The 21,071-nt window shown below is 41.8% G+C and overlaps 1 protein-coding gene across 2 annotated transcripts in view; it reads left to right on the forward strand.

Annotated features, from left to right (window-relative positions):
* Positions 1 to 19,825, forward strand: part of NHS (NHS actin remodeling regulator) — a 336,054-nt gene extending 316,229 nt beyond the window's left edge. For both annotated transcript variants that reach the window (XM_032840858.1, XM_032840860.1), the window contains exons 4-9: positions 3,071 to 3,133; positions 5,128 to 5,320; positions 7,991 to 8,122; positions 9,110 to 12,091; positions 12,645 to 12,771; positions 15,731 to 19,825. In XM_032840858.1, the coding sequence (XP_032696749.1) occupies positions 3,071 to 3,133; positions 5,128 to 5,320; positions 7,991 to 8,122; positions 9,110 to 12,091; positions 12,645 to 12,771; positions 15,731 to 16,337 (4,104 nt within the window). In that variant the 3' untranslated portion in view covers positions 16,338 to 19,825. The remainder of the gene's footprint in view (positions 1 to 3,070; positions 3,134 to 5,127; positions 5,321 to 7,990; positions 8,123 to 9,109; positions 12,092 to 12,644; positions 12,772 to 15,730) is intronic.
* Positions 19,826 to 21,071: the final 1,246 nt, after the last annotated feature.

Consider the following 21,071-nt stretch of genomic DNA (forward strand, 5'->3'; position numbering starts at 1 on the left):
AGAAAAATTAAAAAAAAGAAAAGTCCAAAGCACTGTATAGTGATGAGAGAGAGATCATTTTTCATGTGACACTTTGGTTCCCCAGGTGCTATCTTTGACCTTCAAGAAATGTTCTTGAATGAATCAATGAGTGGTCTAAGAGGCTTCCCACATACTTATTCCGGGGAAGCCGAGGTTGTTCACTGCTACTCCTGCATGGAGTGGTAATTCCAAAAACAGGACACCCTATGGCTCTGCTTCTGTTCTACCTATTCTTTTGGATGCTCCTTGCTCATGCTGTCTTGTCTCCTCCTTGCCTTGTTATCTTTGACTTTGTGCTCGATGTTGTGCTGCAAAATTGTATGCGGAGACAATCTGACATTATTTCTTTTGAGAGGATTTTTGTTTGCTTGGGCCAGGCACGTGGGGGTGCTAGCTAGCAGTGCAACAGATTTTACTCAAGCATTACCAAGGCAGTAGGAATACAGTTATGAACAAGAAATGGTTTCTGCCCTTGTAGGTCTTACTAAGAATAAGCAAAAGGATTCATTTAAATAGAGTCCTTAAAGGATAATTTCATTCATACAAGTCTGGTCAGCATGCAGCTTTTCCTCACCTTATCCGTGCGCACGGGTTAAGGACCGGCATGCTGGGCTGTGCAGAGATGCCCGGAGGCAGCAGTTCTCTTTCAGTTTTATTTCTTAGGTAGTTTTAGAAAAAAAATCCCATGAACTGATTATATCACCATATAAAAGTCGAATCAGAAATAATCAGAACTGTTTTACTTCCTTTGACCAAACACCCAGGAAAGAGAATGCTTTAAAACACTTCACTTAAGCAGGTACTAATTTCATGGCAGAAATGAAACCAAAGTCCATTTCAATGTTATAAGCTTAACTACTCTAAATCAACAGATCATCTAGAGGAGCTCGAGGGCTTTTGTCGTGGTGGTAAAACCAAAGAACAAATTCCTTCTGCACACAAATTCCAGAGCACCTAGTTTCAGGCCTAACGAGCTGGAGGCTGGAGCTCCTATCAAAACAGTGGGGAGGCGGGTCAGTTGAGAAGGAATCCTCAGTGGAGTGTAACCTACAGAGACCCTGGCCTAACGATGGTCGGCCAAAACAGAACACTCTCTCTCTGGACTTGGAGTCCTTAGTCATTTCCAAATGTTACCTCGTTACTTATTTAATGGCATGGCGGGGCGGGGCAGGTTCTCAAACTGATGAAAACCAAAAACCACTCCTCATCCCTCGCTCCTGGAAAAAACACTCAGTAGGAGAGCTGACTTAGAAAGTTAAAGACAAACTACCAAAATTAATATATTAATATCATTAATATGTTTTATTCCCTGCAGTTTTCTGTTGTGTAATTCTTTAAATTCTTTCATGAGACACCAGAGCCTTTGGTTTCTTGGAAACGGGTTCCTTCGCCATACAGGCTTTGTTTTCAGGCTTCCTTTCTCCTGCTTCCATGATTTTGCTGTCTACTTGGCATACCCTGGGGTCTTACTTGAGACCTACAGATCACTATCTATGATGGAGGCTTAGGAGAGAAGTGGGGTAATGTCTGAACTCAGGCCACATACAGCACATCTGTCAAGATGATCATTTTCAGTGAGGGAGCCACAGACCCTACGAAATCATTTGTCTTAAATAACATCTAGATCAAAGTTAACTGGGCCTGAGGAGATGGCATTTGTTTTGCTTAAAAATTAATGAGCAACTCTGTCACTTAAAATTTAGAAACTCAGAAGAGAATCAGACCTTGAGTGCTCCACGTCCAAAACAGAGGTCTGCATAGGCTCAAGAAAAATCAGAACTGGAATACTGAGCCTCTGATGGAACCAAACGTGGCTTGTGGTTTCCTCTATTTTTTTCACCTACTTGCACTAAAATGATCAGTGCCCTTGGATTCTATGGTGTCTGCTTCCTCCTGATATCTTGACCACAAACCTTACTCTTTTGGAGTTTCTCATCACTATTAAAATTACACAAGGCTCATATCATTCAAGTGTACCAATAATTTTTTGAGTTCCTACGAGGAGGAGCCACTTTGCTGGCATCACGGAAGACTGAAAAGAAAATCAGATGTGGCTTCTAACCCCTAAGAATTGATAACCTAATAGAAGAAAAAGACACATCCAGGAAGAATTCAGGTTACATTAAAGCAATGCTATAGGGAAAGTGCTGTAATAGAGGCCTAACTGAATCTAAAGCTGACATGGTTTAGAGTTTAAGAGAGTTTCAATATCCTACTCAGTAGATCCTGAAAAGGGGATTCTAATTACCTGATTATTCTCCAAACACGACTGGCTACATGATTCGTGGAGTCCAGTTCAAAATGAAGACACAGGGCCCCTTACTCAAAAAAGCATGGTGTCCTTCTGAGTGCGGGACCCTGTCACATGCCCTTAAACCTGGCCCTGTCTTCAAATACAGTCTGTGAATATGGGGAAGAGGCAGATTTTAAGCAGCCTGGATGAAGAAAGTGCACACAGGGAATTTTCTTCCAAGTAGTTCACCGGAAAATAAACTCACTCTGAGGAAAGAAAATAATTCTGTCTTTCCCAAATTAACAAATGGGACTGGGCTCTAAAAGAAAGTTACCATTTGCAAAGTCGATATCACAGATACGGCACAGCTACATGGTAAGGGTAATAATGATAGTGGCAGTAGCAGGGATAGCAGCTGACAAACGTACAAATCTTATTAAGTGCTACCATTTTTCACAGTCAATTCTGTCAACTTACTGCTCATTTAATCCTCAAAACAGCCCTGGAGGGCAGATAGATGCTATTATTTCCCTATCTTACAGATGAGGAAACCGACCTTAGAAAGGCTGAGTCATTAATTGTCCCTGGTCACACAGTGAATAAATGGTAGAACTAGGATTTGAAGTCAGACAGTCTAGCTCCAAAGTCTGTGCTCTTAATCTGTCCTTGAAATAAGGACATATATGGAGGGAAGGAAGGGAGGGAGGCATCCTGGTATACTCATTCATTACTATCTTAGATTTGACTTAACCAGGGTATACTGTGTGTTGTGTGCATGTTTTTAATTTTTGCTTTTTTTGCATTTCATGTTCATAGTTTAACAGCACCCGTTCGCCCTCCCCCACTGAGTGTTGCCACATGACCCCATGGAGTAGAAAGGTACTGGTTCTGAGAACATTACATCACAGCCCTATCCCATTCTCTCCAGACATTTTCTTTTCTCTTTTAACTATGGCAAACTGTTCTTTCTAACTAACAGGTATTCTTTTAAATCCACTTCAAGAGTGATATTTTCCTAACTTGAATTAAATAAAATGTAATTTCGACAGCCCTGTCATTGGCTTTCTTTCTCACTTACCTTCCCCATCTAAATTACAATTAAGGCTCTGTTCAAGATGGGCATCACCTAATGCCACTCCTGGACCTTAGACTTCGAAGGAGAGACATTCCAACTTGCCCTGTATTTATTAGAACTGTAAAGATTCAGCTTCTCAAATCAAAAAAGAGAACAGGACAAAAGGATTCTCTGGCAGCCAGTAGTCCCTGTCGCCATTAAATAAAACACGCTTTTGGCTGCTGGTCAGAGCCTGTAGTCAGGTCACTATTCTGTCTTTGTTCCCCAGTCCATTGTTATTCAAGGAAGGAATCGCCTACAAAATGTGGCCTCTGGTGGTGGGGGTTTCTCTCCAGCTCTTGCTCTTTCTCCCTCTTTTTCTGTCTCTCTTTTTGAATGCACCAAACTTTTTTTTTTTCTTTTTGGAAGTTACCTAGGAAACAAAGTCTTTTGTGCTCCAACTTTATTTGAGCTATTCGCTTCGCTGGGAATCTGCACAAAAGCTGAAGAGAAAAGAAGGTTGCTATGTTTTACTAAAATGTTCATGCTGAACACATTTTTCTCAGGGGGTGGGAGTCTTATCCTGTTGGGTGTGTTGGGGGGCTTTGCAGATACCTCTGACAAGGTAAGCAAATGCTGGGGGGTTAACTTAAGCAAATGGCTCTAGAATCTTCTCTTTACGAGGACCTGAGAACAGTTTGACAATATGTGAATCCCGAGTCAGCAGGACATGATGCTTCCAAATGTGAGGATGAGAAATTTTTTTTCATGCTTTTAGGACAGAATATTATTAAAACTTAACTGGAATAAGAGGGGAAAATATTTATTTTATACAGACACTCACCTTCCTCCAAATTATGGAAAGAAAGAAAACTAGGGTCAGTGGTGAAAACTGGGTCTTTTAATAATCTGGTTTAGAAGCCCAACCCCGAAATCAAAATCAGAGTGGAGCCTTTTTAATAATCTGGGTTAGGAGCCCAGCCCTGAAATAAAAGGTGGACAATACTAATATCTATCAAGGGCTTGGATGGAGAATTTTCAAATGTCATACCGAAGTCAAGGCCTCTAACTCCACAGCTAGAAGAAAAGCTTCCCACTGCAAAAGCAGAAAGAAACTAAGATCCTTTACTCTTCCGAATTTGAAACAGAAAACCTCTTGGATCTTTTCCCCCATTAACTGCTTTTGTATTTTCCACTATACTAAGTGGGGGAGAGGGGCTGCTTTTCCATGTGCACACAGTGTTGATGAAACTGCATTTTTGAAATGTTATTCACAAATGCCATAGTCCTACAGTAAAATTAACTCCTTGTGATTTCATCCAGCCTCTCAGAGTAGATAGGCTTGTCCTTCGGGTGATATGTTCTGGAATGTTTCCTGACTCTAGGTTTTCTGGCACATTTTATGAACCTTTCATAGGCATTTAAATCATCTGCTCCCTTTGAGTCCAGTCATCTAGGGCTCTCAAGCCTTTCGTTAGGAATATACAGGGAGATAGATATCCAGAATTTACCTGTCACTGGGTTAGAAACTAAGATTTTCTTTCAGTTTCAAGCGGGGGGACCTATGGCTACCCTTTCTCTCCTCTTAATTCCATTTAACCTGAAAAGCATGCTCTTTAAGTCCATTTTTTCTTTTGTGTCACTTGACTACTGAAATTGTAACTTTCAATTAGTGGTGCTTACTAACTATTTCTAGGAATCCTTCCTTTGACCTAAAAGCTTATTTCTGACCTCACTGTTCTTAACTAAACTGAAATTCCTTGATATGTTGCTTACATATAAACCATGCTGGCTAAGTTTGAATGTACTTCATTTGCAGTCCCATCCCCCGGAGGATGAAGATACAGATGTCATGTTAGGGCAGAGGCCAAAAAACCCAGTACACAATATCCCCTCGACACTGGACAAGCAGACCAACTGGAGCAAAGCACTGCCTCTCCCAACACCAGAGGAAAAGATGAAACAAGACGCCCAAGTGATTTCTTCTTGCATTATTCCCATCAATGTCACTGGTACCATTCTGTTCTTTTCTTAGGGGCAGTCGGGTCACAATATTCTGTGTTTTAAATATGTTCAAAACCTGTGCTGCTGGGCGGGCCAGTTAAGAATACCACTTTGTAAACAAGCAATACCTTTTTCATCAAAATACAACCCAGAAGATGTTCAATATGCTTTTGTCAGGTTTTGAACATCCATTTGCATATGTTCTGCTAGGCCGCTTGTTATGTAAATGATGGACAGTTTCTTTTTGAAAAAAGTCACCAAATAGCTCTTTGGTCATAGCCCACTGAAATAATGGAGAAAGCGGCAGTGATTAGTCATATGATAATGATGCATGGCACAGCAAAAAAGAAAACAGCAAACCCCAGGTCTCTCAAACTGCAAGTAATGATCCTGTAGACCAACTATAAAATCTGTTTTCAGGCTTCTTTGGATGAAGGTAGGCTTGTTTCAAAGATGGTTTAGATTTCCGCATTGATTTTGGCAATTTCTGACCTAAAAATATGCAGATTCAAAGATGAAAGCTGAATTCTATTCTAATCTAGCCAGCCTGGCTTACATTCCTCTCTGCCTTCCTCTTCTTGTGTACTAAGGGTTTAAATGTTAGCCTAGGTCGAACGCAAGCCTGTCCAGAATTTTCTTGAAAAGTTTATCTGTAGTGACCGTAGATGCCAGGAAACGATCTACTAGTCTTAGCTGCAAGTGAAATAATGTTATGAAATATTTTCACTTTCAAAGATAGACAGAAAATAATCTATCCATTGAGCTTTCTTTAAACAGCTCTGATAGTTATGTTTTAATTTATTTGTATATTGAAGATGTCACAATGGCCATGTTATTACTTTTATCCTGGTACCATGTGACTAAAGACGGCATGTCACTCGAGATGCATTTTGGACATGGCTATTATTAATCCCACTCAGATTTCTCTCACATACAGTGGGGAGCAAATGATGACCAGATATCTGGTATAGAGATATTATTTCCTTCCTGAAAAACAGGAGTTCTGGTTGATCAGCTGGTTATGAGCTAGGAGAAATTTTCTTGATGACCTACTCAACTTGCAGAAGAAATTATTCTAAGGATGCATACTTTATCTGATCTCCATAATCTAAATGGGCTGGGGTTGGTATATGTCAAAATGTATTATTTTGGCATCCTCTTAAACTAACTTTCCCTTCTGGGAGCATTTGATTATAAGCAGCACCTGCTTTCTTCACAGCACTGTAAGTAAATTTTGTTTTCAAATTTAGTTCTTTGATTATGGGTCTTGTGATTCAGAAAAAGGAAGATCCTTCCTTCTGCTTTATTTCAGGAACTCTCAGACTAAAGCCCAGATTATATGTTGATTTCAAGAGCTTTAATGAGAAAGCTAATTTTGTCCATATAACATAAAGTGTGTCTGTGTGCCATGTGTTCTGTAATTATTATGAGTAGAATGAAAGATCTTAATTTTTGGTTGGAGCTAAGAAAGGAAAATTCCATTAGTATGAATTCTCCAATAATATTATAATTATTCATCATGTGATATCTCACAGATTTTTTTAAAGTGAGTTCTAGAAACTGTTGTCACTTTGATGCTAAGCAGAACTCAAATTGCTTCGTTTTATAGCTAAGCCAAGGTTTAACACGCCAACCTATTCTGTGTATAACAATCAGGATAGATAAGACAACCAGATTCCAATGCACTTTTGGCATCCTGATTTTGAGGCAAAGCTCACTCTGAAAAATCCATGGCACATGCCTGTGACAGACAGGAGTGTAAGTTCCTCACCTCCTTTCTCACCATTCTAGTTTTGATAAGACTACGTGTAGTGTACCAATAAGGTGATTATGGAGAGAGAAACAAGCAAGCATCATGGTTTGGCCCCTATATTTATAAAAGCAAACAGACACGCATTGTAGAGACTGGGAATTCCAGCTTCATTTATAGCTGATAGTGAAGGTAGATCCACTTAAGTAGAGAACTGAGGACTGCCTTGTATTTTTATTTTATATTGATAAGACACTGGTGCCATACCAAGAAGTGTCCGACTGAGTCAGTAGAAGAAAGTAGAAAGAGTTACATGATCATTTAAAAACAAATCTCTAGGCTATTTTCTCCTCGCGGGAGAGAGAGAGAGAGAGAGAGAGAGAGAGTGTGTGTGTGTGTGTGTGAGTGAATGTTGTGTTGTGTTGTGTTGTGGGTAGGGTTGGGGTGTAATGGAGAGAGAAAAAAAACTCACAAAGATGTTTTTAATGAAGAAACGGGTCAGGATCTGTTAGCTGAATTAATTCAGGTTAACATCTTGGCTCTGGATCTACTATGCAAAGACAGCTTCAGAGAGCCCAGAAATAGACCGGTAGATAGTAGTAACTAAAGGCTGTAAGTCCTTCAGGAGCTGTTTCTGTGCAAGAGTAATTCTTTGATGTTATTTTTCTCTCCTCTTTCTTTTGATTTTCCTTCTTTGCTTGTTACTCTTGGCACTGCAAGCTGTTGTGCAGAGCTGCATTTAGAAGTAAAGCTTAATGTACTGCAGAGTAATTTAAATAGGAGCTGAATAAGGGCTCCCTTATATTTATTCACAGGCTTAATCCAAACTCTTCCTTTACTTCCAATCAATAAATATCACTGTGTTCCAAGCAAATGAAAATTTGTTTGCCATTTCTAAAGGCTAATGAGACCTATTTGTGGGTTGCAGGAGTTGGTTTTGACAGAGAGGCTAGTATACGCTGCTCTCTTGTTCATTCACAATCCGTACTACAGCGGAGACGAAAACTGAGGAGGAGGAAAACCATCTCGGGTATCCCCAGAAGAGTCCAACAAGAAATAGGTGTAGTATAAACTGTTAATGGTTAACATTCTGTTGGGTGTCAATTAGAAGATGAAATGGAAGCTGGCCTTTTCATCAGCTTCCTTAAAGATAGTGTTGTAACTTGTAAAGGTTTTGAAATGGCATGTACTTGTTCTGTGTTCAGCAGGCCGGGTGGTATTACTTTTTGAATCTCTGTTCTTGACTGTGAAGATTTACCTTTAGGGATTTAGGTATACATGTTCAGGTTTATGGCTGAAGTGTAATATTTTGGAAATTTTTAAAAGTTTTATTAAGATGGAAGTAAGTAATTTTTTAAAGTTTTTTTAAGATGGAATAAAAAGTAACAAGATGCAATGAAAGATTATTTTTAGAAAATTATACCTTTACTTGAAGACAGATATACTTTTATGGCATTAATTATTTTAAAAAGGTAAATTTTAAGCATATTCAATTAAATATTAAATATTGATAACATGTTACCTTTATATGACTTTTTTCCCATTTTTTTCTGTTCCATGTGTTTAGGAATCTCTTCCTGTTTTCTTATTCTTATTATTATTACTATTACTATAGCATCTCTTTCATTACTTATAATGAATTTTAAGTTTCATTTTGCTGAGCATATATTACAAAATAAAAAAGAATAGTGGCCAAGAAGACAAAATGCACTTTAATTTAAAAAAATAGTAGTCACTTATTGGGGCAAAGTAATTGGATAGTGAAGAGAGAAAATTCACAAAAGATCTAAAAACATCTTCTCTTACTATACATGCACACACTCACACACGCACGTGCACCCGTGGATATGTGTGTGTGTGTAGAGACAGAGACAGAGCAGCAAAGGGACAGATTCTCTAAAGCATTTTAACTTTCTCCTAATTTTATACACTTATTTTTTTCCCTCAAAGATCCATCATGCTACCACCAGGTTTGTGGATATCTCTCAGAATGTCTGTTAGTCTGCTGATGTATGAAATATCTCACTATGCTTTCCATGTGCCTCAGATTCTGACGAATCCCCTGTGGCCAGGGAAAGGAATGTGATCGTGCACACAAATCCAGACCCTTCCAACACTGTCAATAGGAGGTCCGGAACCAGGGACTCCGAGTGCCAAACTGAAGATATTCTGATTGCTGCTCCATCCAGAAGGAGAATCAGAGCTCAAAGGGGTCAAAGCATTGCAGCTTCCCTTTCTCATTCCGCTGGCAACATCTCTGCACTGGCAGACAAAGGCGACACCATGTTTACGACTGCGGTGAGCAGCCGTACGAGATCTCGGAGCCTTCCCCGGGAGGGCAACAGAGGTGGGGATGCTGAGCCCAAAGTTGGTACTAAACCCTCAGCATATGAAGAGGGGGAGCCCTTCATGGGCGACCGAGAAAGATCATCAAATGATTGCAGTGAGGCCCCCAGCAGCCCAAGTGCACAGGAACACCAGCCTGCTCTGGGCCTGGCTTGTTCTCAACATCTTCACAGCCCTCAGCACAAGTTAAATGAGAGAGGGCGGTCACGCCTGTCCCGAGTGGCTGCCGACTCTGGCAGCTGTGACATCTCCTCCAACTCAGACACCTTTGGGAGCCCCATCCACTGCATCTCCACAGCTGGCGTCCTCCTCAGCAGCCACATGGACCAGAAAGATGACCACCAGTCATCCAGTGGCAACTGGAGTGGGAGCAGCTCCACATGCCCCTCACAGACCTCAGAGACAATCCCTCCTGCGGCTTCTCCTCCCCTAACTGGCTCTTCACACTGTGACTCGGAGTTGTCCCTCAACACAGCCCCTCATGCTAACGAGGATGCCAACGTCTTCGTGACAGAGCAGTACAATGACCACCTGGATAAAGTGAGAGGCCACCGGGCAAACTCCTTTACCTCCACTGTGGCAGACCTGCTGGATGACCCCAACAACAGCAACACCAGCGACAGTGAGTGGAATTACCTACACCACCATCACGATGCCTCCTGCCGCCAGGATTTTAGTCCTGAGCGCCCCAAGGCAGACAGCCTGGGCTGCGCAAGCTTCACAAGCATGGCCACTTATGACAGCTTTCTGGAAAAGTCTCCATCAGACAAAGCGGACACTAGCTCTCACTTCTCAGTGGACACAGAAGGATACTACACTTCCATGCACTTTGACTGTGGTCTCAAAGGCAGTAAGAGTTATGTCTGTCACTATGCAGCTCTGGGCCCAGAGAATGGCCAGGGCATTGGGGTTGCTCCTACTCTTCCCGACTGTGCCTGGCAGGACTACTTAGACCACAGGAGGCAGGGGAGACCGAGCATCTCTTTCAGGAAACCAAAGGCAAAGCCGACCCCACCTAAACGTAGTTCATCACTGAGGAAGTCGGATGGAAATGCAGACATTTCTGAGAAGAAAGAACCAAAGATAAGCGGCGGCCAGCTCCCGCCTCACAGTTCCAGGGAAATGAAGCTGCCTCTTGATTTCTCCAACACACCTTCTCGAATGGAAAATGCCAACCTTCCCACCATGCAAGAATCTTCTTGGATGAGCCAGAGTGAGCATGGGATTAAGGAGCCTCCGTTAGACGCTCCAGATACTCCGCCATTCAAAGATGAAGGTGCTGAATCAGCTCACTATGCGGACCTCTGGCTTCTGAATGACTTGAAAACAAATGATCCTTACAGATCTTTGTCTAATTCCAGCACTGCTACGGGTACCACAGTTATTGAATGCATCAAATCTCCAGAGAGCTCTGAATCCCAAACGTCCCAGTCGGAATCAAGGGCGACCACCCCATCCCTTCCTTCTGTTGACAATGAGTTTAAATTGGCCTCACCAGAAAAGCTGGCCGGCCTGGCATCTCCATCAAGTGGCTACTCGAGCCAGTCTGAAACACCAACTTCCTCTTTCCCTACAGCTTTCTTTTCTGGCCCGCTGTCTCCCGGAGGTAGCAAAAGAAAACCGAAAGTCCCAGAAAGGAAATCCTCACTACAGCAACCCTCTTTAAAAGATGGAGCTCTGTCACTGAGTAAAGACCTTGAACTTCCGATTATACCTCCTACCCATCTTGACCTAAGTGCTCTTCATAGTGTCTTGAATAAACCATTCCACCACCGTCACCCACTGCATGTTTTTGCTCATAGTAAGCAGAACCCAGTAGGAGAAACACTGCGGTCCAACCCTCCACCGTCCCTTGCGATTACACCAACAGTCCTGAAATCTGTTAACCTGAGGTCCATCAGCAAGTCTGAAGAAGTGAAGCAGAAAGAGGGCAACAATACAGATCTCCCCTACTTACAGGATAGCACTCTCGCAATGGCTGCCCTGTCTCCAGGTAAGATTAAGCCACATGCGGCTAAGAAATCAGTATCACGTCAGTACTCCGCTGAAGACACCATACTGTCCTTCTTAGACTCCTCTGCAGTCGAGATGGGACCAGATAAACTACAGTTAGAGAAAAAACGTGCTTTTGATGTAAAGAACCATTGTGACCCAGAAACGGCGACCTCAGCTGGTAGCAATCTTCTAGATTCGAGTGTCACAAAAGACCAAAAACATATGGAGAGTGAGCCTGTTCCGGAAAATACAGCGAGTAAGAATTTTGACTTTCCCACCGAGGGATTTCAGAGGGTCTCTGGTGCCCGTCCAAATGAGCCGGATGGCAAAGTACTACAATATGGAGCAGGTCCAGACGGGGCCCTGGCACAGGTGCAGAAGCCATCCTCTGCAGATTGGGAGGAAGCTGCGTACCCCGAGTCTCTCGATGCGCTCCCGGCTCAGTCAGACTCGCCAACGAGACCCACAGACATAAGCAATCCACTCAAGCCTCAACCTGGGATGAGCCGCCACCATGACAAAGTGCCTGGGAATACCAGCTGTGAAGCGGAGCTATCATCTGCAAATTCATGCCCTGAAAAATGTTCCGAGCAGGAAAATACCGCTTCAGGTGTTTCCGCCAAAAGTGCCTCTGACAACAGCGGAGCAGAGGAGACCCAAGGAAGCGTGGATGAGGTTTCACTGAAAGGTCAGTTGTTGATGGCTTTGTCACAAGTGGAGAGGTGTCTCACCGCACTTCACTACGGTTTTTTTTCTTATGTTCCCCGTAACACAGTGCAGCCCTGGGTGTTGGTTTCCCTCCTCCCCCCTTTTTTTCACTTAGTAAAACGAGTGAGATAACAGTTTTTGTTTTTGAGGGACTGACTGAGCTGCGACAGATAATCTCTCTTCTTCTTCTTTTTTTAAAAGATTTTATTTATTTATTTGACAGAGAGAGAGAGAGATCACAAGTAGGCAGAGAGAGAGAAGGGGAAGCAGGCTCCCCGCTGAGCAGAGAGCCCAGATGCAGGGCTCGATCCCAGGACCCTGGGATCATAACCTGAGCCGATCCCAGGACCCTGAGATCATGACCTGAGCCGAAGGCAGAGGCTTTAACCCACTGAGCCACCCAGGCGCCCCGATAATCTCTCTTCTTAAAAACAGCAGTAAGGTATCTGTTGATTGTTGCTGCCGCAAGCCAGTGCAAGACAGCGGCGTGCCTGCTAACTTCTTCCTAAAGATGCTTTTGTTCTCCATTTAAGAATCGTCACCGAGTGATGACTCTATGATTTCACCGCTTAGTGAAGACTCTCAGGCTGAAGCAGAAGGTGTGTTCGTGTCTCCAAACAAACCTCGTACAACTGAGGATTTGTTTGCAGTCATTCACAGGTGAGGCAATTAATACCAAACGTTTCGCTTCTTTCAGTGCATCTCATCAAATGCAAATGCGGGAAAGCCTTGGGTACTTGGGGTGCTTTCAGCAAAAAAGCAAAAACAAAAAAACCTCGTTTTCCAAATCAAACTGATAGACTTATATTTCCCTTAGGGAACGTGAGCCTTTCTATGTAGCTCGACCTCACCTGAGGGCCTTCCATAAGAACTGCGGAAGGGACGGGGGTTTCCCACAGGAAAAACATCCTGGAACAAGTTTTCGTTTGAAAACAATTTGTGGTTAAGTAACTTAGAGTGAAAGCTCAGAGTCTGTTGTAACCTCTGACTGAAATAATTTCTTGAACCAAAGGGAAAAAAAAAATGCTCACAGCCGTAATCCTCCACTAGCAGAGACGCAAGCCGCTTCACTGAACAGTCAGAGCCCAAGTTTGAGACAAGACAGTGTAGGAACCTGCCCGTTTCATGGCTCAGAACTAATCACTGCCCCCCCCATCCTAAAACTTAAACTTCTTTAATAACACTGGTCCTCTCTAAAATTAGTACTCCAAATCCCACAAACAGAGGATGTCCTCTGGGCTGTTTTTGCAGGACACTGTTGTGTCCAGCCTGCCCATTCACATTCTCTCACCTGCCCCCTGCCATCAAGGGCCATGTCTGCGAGAGTACATCCTCCTTGCAGTTTGTGACTGACAAACAGAGCAGGAACTCGCACAGAGGCGAACCCAGGTTGGACTGAGCGAGCCAACTGTGCTGTGCCTGCTCCTTTCACAACCACGCCTACCTTCTTCCACTAGGCCTTGGACCTACATGGGATTCCCAAGGGACACAACTTGCAAACTGCCTTTTCTACCTTGTGAAGTTATACTTTTTAAAAAAGATTTTATTTATTCATCTGAGGGAGAGAGAGAGAGAGAGAGAGAGCGCGTGCATATAGGCAGGGGCAAAGGGAGAGGGAGAAGCAGACTCCCCACTGAGCAGGGAGACCCTGGGATCATGACCTGAGTTGAAGGCAGACGGTTAACCAACTGAACCACCCAGGCACCCCTGAAGTTATACTTTTTTGAAGCAAGTTTTTTGCAAGAAGCTTGCCATTTTTCCTGGAATGCTACTTTTTTTTTCTTTTTAGATTTATTTATCTATTTGAGTGAGAGAGGGAGAGAGCAGGAGCGGAGGGAGGAGCAGAGAGAGAGGGAGAAGCAGACCCCCTGCTGAGTGGGGAGCCCAACGCAGGGCTCGAACCCAGGACCCTGAGGTCATCACCTGAGCCAGGTTAAACAGCTGCTTAACCAACTGACCACCCAGGCGCCCTGGAATTCTACTTTTAAAGGGAACTTGCATTTTCTGTTGATGTGGTTTTCCCATAAAGAAGGAGCACAGCTCTTCAACAGCTTTATTTTAAAAGACTCAATCAAAAACCCTTTCTGTGTGTACATACCTTACCAGGCACGCCTCGCCACTCAGAGAGTGAAGAATCAGTTTACTTTTTTCTTTGCTCTGTGTGTAGTCTAAGATCCAATTATACTTCCCACCCCCAGCTTTATCTTAGGACAAGTTACTAAAACGCTACATAAGTTAAAGAGTCAAGTCCTTACCCCAAAGGACCAAATGTCAGTATCTGGAATAGTGGACAGAACATAAGTAGTGGAGTCAGAATCATCTGGAATTGAATCTCAGTGCTACCACTTCGTATCCAGTCTTGTCAGTTAAAACCTCTCTACCCATTCCCTGACTGTTAGTGGAAATACCTATACTCACATATTCAATTTTGATGCTAAAATAACATTTTAGTGTCTAGAATATGGTAGATGTTAAAAGCAAATGCTAGTTTGGAATTCCTACTGTACTGGAGTGCCAGACACTGGCCTATGCGATCTAACCACAAAGGTTTCAGTGAACAAAAATGAGGCTGGTCTCCAACTGCAAAGCTGAAATTTTCTCTACTCTATGGATTTTTAGGTTGGTGAAAGAGCATGCTGCCAATATTTATCAACATACTGAATCATGCAAAGATTCACTAAGTTTACACCTATGTACTTATCAAAAGAAATAATATGATGATGGATCCCTATGTTTGGTGGACTTACAGAGCTTGGTAATCTTAGATTTGCATTTGTATAGGATTTATTTATGTGTAGCACAGTGACAAAAATGACCTTGCCTTTGTGTGTGTGTGTGGATGACACTTTTTTTTTTTTTACCTTGTTTTCTTGAGGGTTTACAGTATATAGGGCTTTAGAGCTCCAGAGGCAGTCTAGGTCTTTAGCTTCTCACAGAAAGTTGATTTACTGAGTGATAACACTGCTGTTACTAAGCAGCTACAGAAAATTGTCTTTACAGCCAAAAATGGATTGACTGATTTAAAAAGTCACGTAAGAAATTTTTTTATAGGGAGAAATTTAAAAAGTTGACAGAACAGTATAACATACTTTCCCAGACACACATATCCGTTACCCAAGCCTGCCCACCATCAACCTATGGCTAATCCTGTCCCATCCACACCTCTATCCGCTTTGCTCTTCTGGTACTCACTGGAAGCCGAGCCCACACATCAGAGCATTTAATATGTAATGAGGAGACAGATTTAATACGAGAAAGCTACAGTCCTTCACTGCCTATGCTCTAACCGGAAGTCAGACAGCAATATCTTCTCATAGTCTTATAAAACATCCCAGTAAGTCCTCCTCTATTAGCTCCAGCCTCCACATGAGTCATTATGTAAGATGGTCATTTACAGAACCTAGTTTCAGTCCACTGGTTATTGGAGAATTTCCCTCGGGCCGTGAGTGCTATAAGGGTAAGGAACGTATCTCCCTCCTCACCTCCAGTGTCCTAATGCCACCTAGCCAATCAGATAGGGCACACCAAACTGCTCTTCAAGGACAATGCATGAATGTGACTTAACACTTCCAGTTTCAGAAAAATGTGTGCGGACTGAGGTTTTTCCTTTTCTTGAAAGGTCTAAGAGAAAAGTCCTTGGAAGAAAAGACTCCGGGGATGTGTCGGCTCGAAGCAAATCGAGGGCTTCCCTTGGCAGTAGCAGCAGCAGCGCTGGTTCTGGTACTTTGCCCAACAGCAACGTGACCACCCCAAACAGCCAGAGGTCCCCGGGCCTCATCTACCGAAATGCCAAGAAGTCCAACACGTCCAACGAAGAGTTTAAGCTGTTACTCCTCAAGAAAGGAAGTCGCTCGGATTCTAGTTACCGCATGTCTGCTACTGAGATCCTCAAGAGTCCCATCCTGCCCAAACCTCCTGGAGAGCTCACAGCTGAGTCCCCACAAAGCACCCATGAGGCTCATCAGGGGGCCCCTGGGGCCGAGGCCCTGTCCCCACTCTCTCCCTGCTCCCCGAGAGTTAATGCAGAAGGGTTTTCCTCAAAGAACTTTGCCACCTCAGCCTCCTCGAGGGTTGGCCGCTCCCGAGCACCCCCTGCGGCCAGCAGCAGTCGCTACAGCGTCCGCTGCAGGCTGTACAATGCGCCCATGCAGGCCATCTCTGAGGGCGAGACAGAAAATTCTGATGGGAGCCCACATGACGACCGATCCTCCCAGAGCTCAACATAGGTGGCCCGGGCCAGGCTGGCTGTCAAAGGCCAAAACCCTTAGTCGTATGAGGATGTAGGAACAGAAGAGAAGACTGGGGAGAAGTCAGCACACCATGGGGTACCATCACCGCTTACCAACGAATTCCTAAATATTGGCTGGGGAAATGGAAGATGGTCCTTCTTGATTATTTTCCACATTTTTAAGTAGCTGCACTGTCTTTCATATTTTTCTTTAGCTTAGTTTGATTTACCCAATCTCATTCCTTTTGATAATATAGAATTTGAAAATGTCTGCTTTTCATGAAACCCAGACAAAGTTTTCCCAGAGCTGCCTATTCAGAAAACAAAGCCCTCACTGTCATAATTCTTAAGATGATGAAATTACTCTGGAGGTTTGGTATTTTTTTACATTAAAATGAACTAAAGCAAAATTCAGAAGAAAGAACTACACACATGTAAATACCATATTTTTGATAAAAATGTGTAAATAGATTTATCAATGACGAGTGGACATGTGGCCAATTATCTACCACACACCAACTGTTTATAGAACACAACAAATAAAGTGTAATAACTGTATTCTGTGAATACCATTTTCATATAAAATACCATATTTAAATGTCCACCAATATGATTTTCTGAGTGATAAACCTCAATTATGAATTTTAAACTGGTGAAATAAAGAAAATCTTGAGATCATATACTGAAATGTGATTAATTTAAAATAATGAATTCAGACCTAGTCATTTTTGTGACAAATTGCAGCACCAAACAAGTGAATAGTAACACATGGCTATGATTTGCCATGTGGTAATTTGGACAGAATGAAAAGCATGCTTTTGATTTTTTTTTAATCAATGAGAAAAATCAACATTCTCAACACAAAGCCCTGAAGAACATTTGACAGTGTCTTTTAGATTTTTAATTTTTCAGTGGATTGCTTTAAAGAGAATGAATAGGGAAAACAATAGTTAATTTAGGTTATGTTTTATATTAGGCTACTGGGGACATAAACAGTCATCATCTAATGACTATAAACTCCTTAAACAGTTTAGTAATTAGCTCCAGTTTTTCTTTAACTAACAAAAATAAAACATAAGCATGCCACAGAGCTATTGATTTATCAGTAAGTACCTGCAATGAGTTTTCAGTGAAGCTTTCTCTCTGTGCTGATGAGATTCATGCTACCTAAAAAAAGTAACAGAAATGACACTGTGAACAATATAGTTGGGAAATAGGTATGTGTATAGGCATTATTTATATTCACTGTTAAACTGGGAATGGGGAACAGCTCTGGTTCACAATGCTACATACAAATGAGTTTTTGTCTGATTTTACTATATCTGCTTGATGGCAAAAGGGGAGGGTGGTGGGTGGGAAAGGAAATGTCAGGGTGAGTGCTCTGATACAATGAAGGCAGGGAAACAAGCTGAATTACTTGAAATTACTTGAATTTTCTTGTCTTAAAACTGAAAAAAAAAAGTAGTTACAAGTTGAAATCTGTAAATGATTCTTACACCTCTGATTTTAACGTGAACTGATACTAATGTTTGAAATATGTCAGAAATATAAGCAGCTATGTACTTAAAATATGTTTTGAATGGGACAAGGTAGAAAGTAGAGAGAACTAAGAAGGGATATGGCCTATAAAAGAATAGAATGTGATTAGAATGATAGAACAGGCCAGAGTTACCAAGAAATTGATAAGCAGCTGGCTTTAAGTTTATGCAAGTGGTATTTGGGAAAGTAGGATGTGTGAAAGGGGGTTTGTGGCTTTGGTTTAATTCATACCATATGAAGGAGAAAGCCTGGTCTAAGAGGATGCTGTCTTTCAATAGCAACACTTTCTAAGGTGTTATAGATTGAGAATTAGAGAATCTGATTGCTGTTGGGTTTTTGTTTGTAAAGAAAAAAAAATGTCTGTCTCCTACTATTTGTTTTCACTATCAAATTGTATTTCTTAATTTGTCATCCTTGTATGTAAAATACGTGCTGGGGGTGGTGGGGTAGAGGAGGGAGAACGTGTGTGTGTGGATGTGTGCGTGTGTGGGTGCTTGCGCTAGGATAGATAAGCTACCTGGTAAAGGGTACATTTGAACATTTACAAAGTGTTATACTTTTTATTAAAAGAAAAATGTTTGGGGGTTTGAAAAAAAATGGACCATCATTTCTCATTGGAACCCATTAGTCAAGAAAACCAGCATGGTTTGACACATGGGAACATGAATAACTTTTTCTCATGCTTTGAAAAGTACACTTGGCAAAATTTTAAAAGAAAGTTTTTAGACAAATGCGATAAGAAACCGTCGTTTCCAGTCACAATAGGTGATCTTTTGTAATTTTCATAAAAGCAGTTCGTTTGCAGTATGGCTTTTGTGTAGTTAGGGGTTTTTTAAGCGTAAAGAAAGGTATGTGGGCTTTAAAGTGATTCTAAATCTTGAATAGGAAACACATGAATTGGCTTTAATAAATACGTCACCTTTTTATTATTGACATCAATTTAAGTAATGGTACCATATATTTTTTAAAATACATACTGACTTGAATTGTGAGGCAATAAGATTCCTTCTATATGTAATGATCACAGAACTAACCCTTATAATATAGTTTTACTTATTTTGTTTACTCTAAAAATCTATAGCAGAGTTTCTCTATTTTATATTTCATAGATTTAAAAAAAAACCCAAGTAATGATGGATTTTAAATTCACTGTGTTAAGAGTATTGAATAACAAACTGAGTAAAAAAAAAAAAAAGGAATTCCTTATTAATCTGGAATATTCTACATGGCTTTATTACATAGCATATAAGACCAAGAATTAGAGGGCTGTCTTCAACATCACTGCCGTTTTGAAGCAGGGTACACACATTAGGTATTGTGAAAAACATCAATCCAAACTTTTCTTCTGTTGTTTGCACTGATGCTAATTTTTTGTTCTTTTATGTTTATGCAACATGTCTATGTTGTGTGGGGGAAAATTTTTTTCCTTTTTGTTTTTTTGTGTGTTTTGGGGTTTTTTTGTTTTTGGCTTAGTAGAGGACATGGACTAGTTGTAGCAAACAAAACACACTGTTTGCTCTTGCCAAAGGTCAGTGAGTGAGTACATTTGCTGCAGAGATGGCAGACTTAGAGAATTAGATCATGACAAAGATTTAAAACTATAAAGAAGGTTACAGTGTAACTATTTTGGTACTAGAACCAGTTCATGCTGGCCAAAAAGACAATGGTTTATGGACTTGCATCCATTTTGTATTTTTGTAATATTTGTAAATATGAACTTTTTAAATTGTTGCAGAAATGGTTTCTTTTGTAAGATGTTTTCAACGTTTACATTCAATTCAAGCCTTTGTATATTTTAGAGCTGTGCAACACTTTAAGTCTTGTATTTATTTTTAGTAAAAATGGTGACAGTTTCATTGTGAACCCCTCTCAAAAAAATGTACCAGAAAAGTTTGATTACCTAGAAAGTGTGTATAGAAACTGCAAATAAACGTGACTGCAATTAAACAACCAGTTTCTCTTGGATTATGTAATTGTATTCTTGGGGTTTCACAAACAGCAAGTGTTTTTATAGGGAACTGGACATAAAGGAAAGTAACTGCTATAGCAAAAGTAGGTGGAAAAAATAATAAATAATGTATAATGAGCTCTAATCTCATTTTGGGTTTTGGGTTTTTTTAGATTTTTAAAAAAGTAATTTCAACACCCAATGTGGGGCTCCAACTCACGACAGAGATCACACACGCTCTACTGACTGAGCCAGCCAGGTGCCTCTCTAATCTCGTTTTGTATTTGAGAGAAGAATAAATTTCCAATAGCTACTATACTTTCCTTGTAGCTCCTCTGTAAGCCAGGAAAAAATTTATGGCTTTAATTTACAATACTCACCTGCTTTGCTTCTAATAATTACTCAAGACTGTGCCTTGTTCCGAAGATGGGCAGCCTCGATATACATATTACAATACTCCACTAAATAAATGTCATGTGCCCTTTATTACATAGCAAATTTATGTCCTGGATAGTGTTCTAAGTGCTTTGCTTACTCAAACTCATGTACTCCCCACATTGTGCCCATTTTACAGACGGGGAAACGCAAGCTCAGAGCCGTTACCTGACTCTCCCAAAGCCATGGGAAGACGAAATGTTGGGGCTGGGGTGAACCCCTGTAAATCTGGCTCCAGGGTCTATGTTACCTCTCCACGAGGTAACAACTTTTTTAAAATAACTTTCCCCCGTTTGTACCAAGCCTCCACAACTAAGGCCCGTCTCCTTCGAATTCCAGCAAAGACAAGCACACCTAGGACAGAGCCAAAGTCGACGTCTGTGATGGGAAGGCGAGAGACAGAATTAGATTTAAAAAACCAAAATTTTCGAAAACCAACCAAAGACAGTGGGCAGGCCGGCAACCGACAGCCTCACCCTGCAGAACCTTCTCTACGAAGCGTCTCCAGCGCTGGAAGGAAAGCCCGCGCGTGCGCGCCAGCGCCCCTGCGCAGCCGCAGAAACACCTCTCAGCATCTGAGGCTCACGCCTCTGGTCTAATGCCAGGTCCCAATCCCACCAGCTTTTGCGAGCGGAAATCTGAACTGGCACGCCCAGCTACAGACGCTCGGGGGCGGGCACTGCCGGCCGCGCAATGGGAAGCAAAGCCCCTCCCCTCGGCTGTCTCCCTAGCAACGTTCCTTCCCCCCCCCCTGCCCAACCATTGCGCAGGCGCTTGCCGGATTGGTTAAGAGCCGTGTGAATAGCCTGA

Source organism: Lontra canadensis, unplaced genomic scaffold (assembly GCF_010015895.1).
Source record: "Lontra canadensis isolate GAN:19392208 unplaced genomic scaffold, GSC_riverotter_1.0 scaffold116, whole genome shotgun sequence".
Classification (NCBI taxonomy): domain Eukaryota; kingdom Metazoa; phylum Chordata; class Mammalia; order Carnivora; family Mustelidae; genus Lontra; species Lontra canadensis.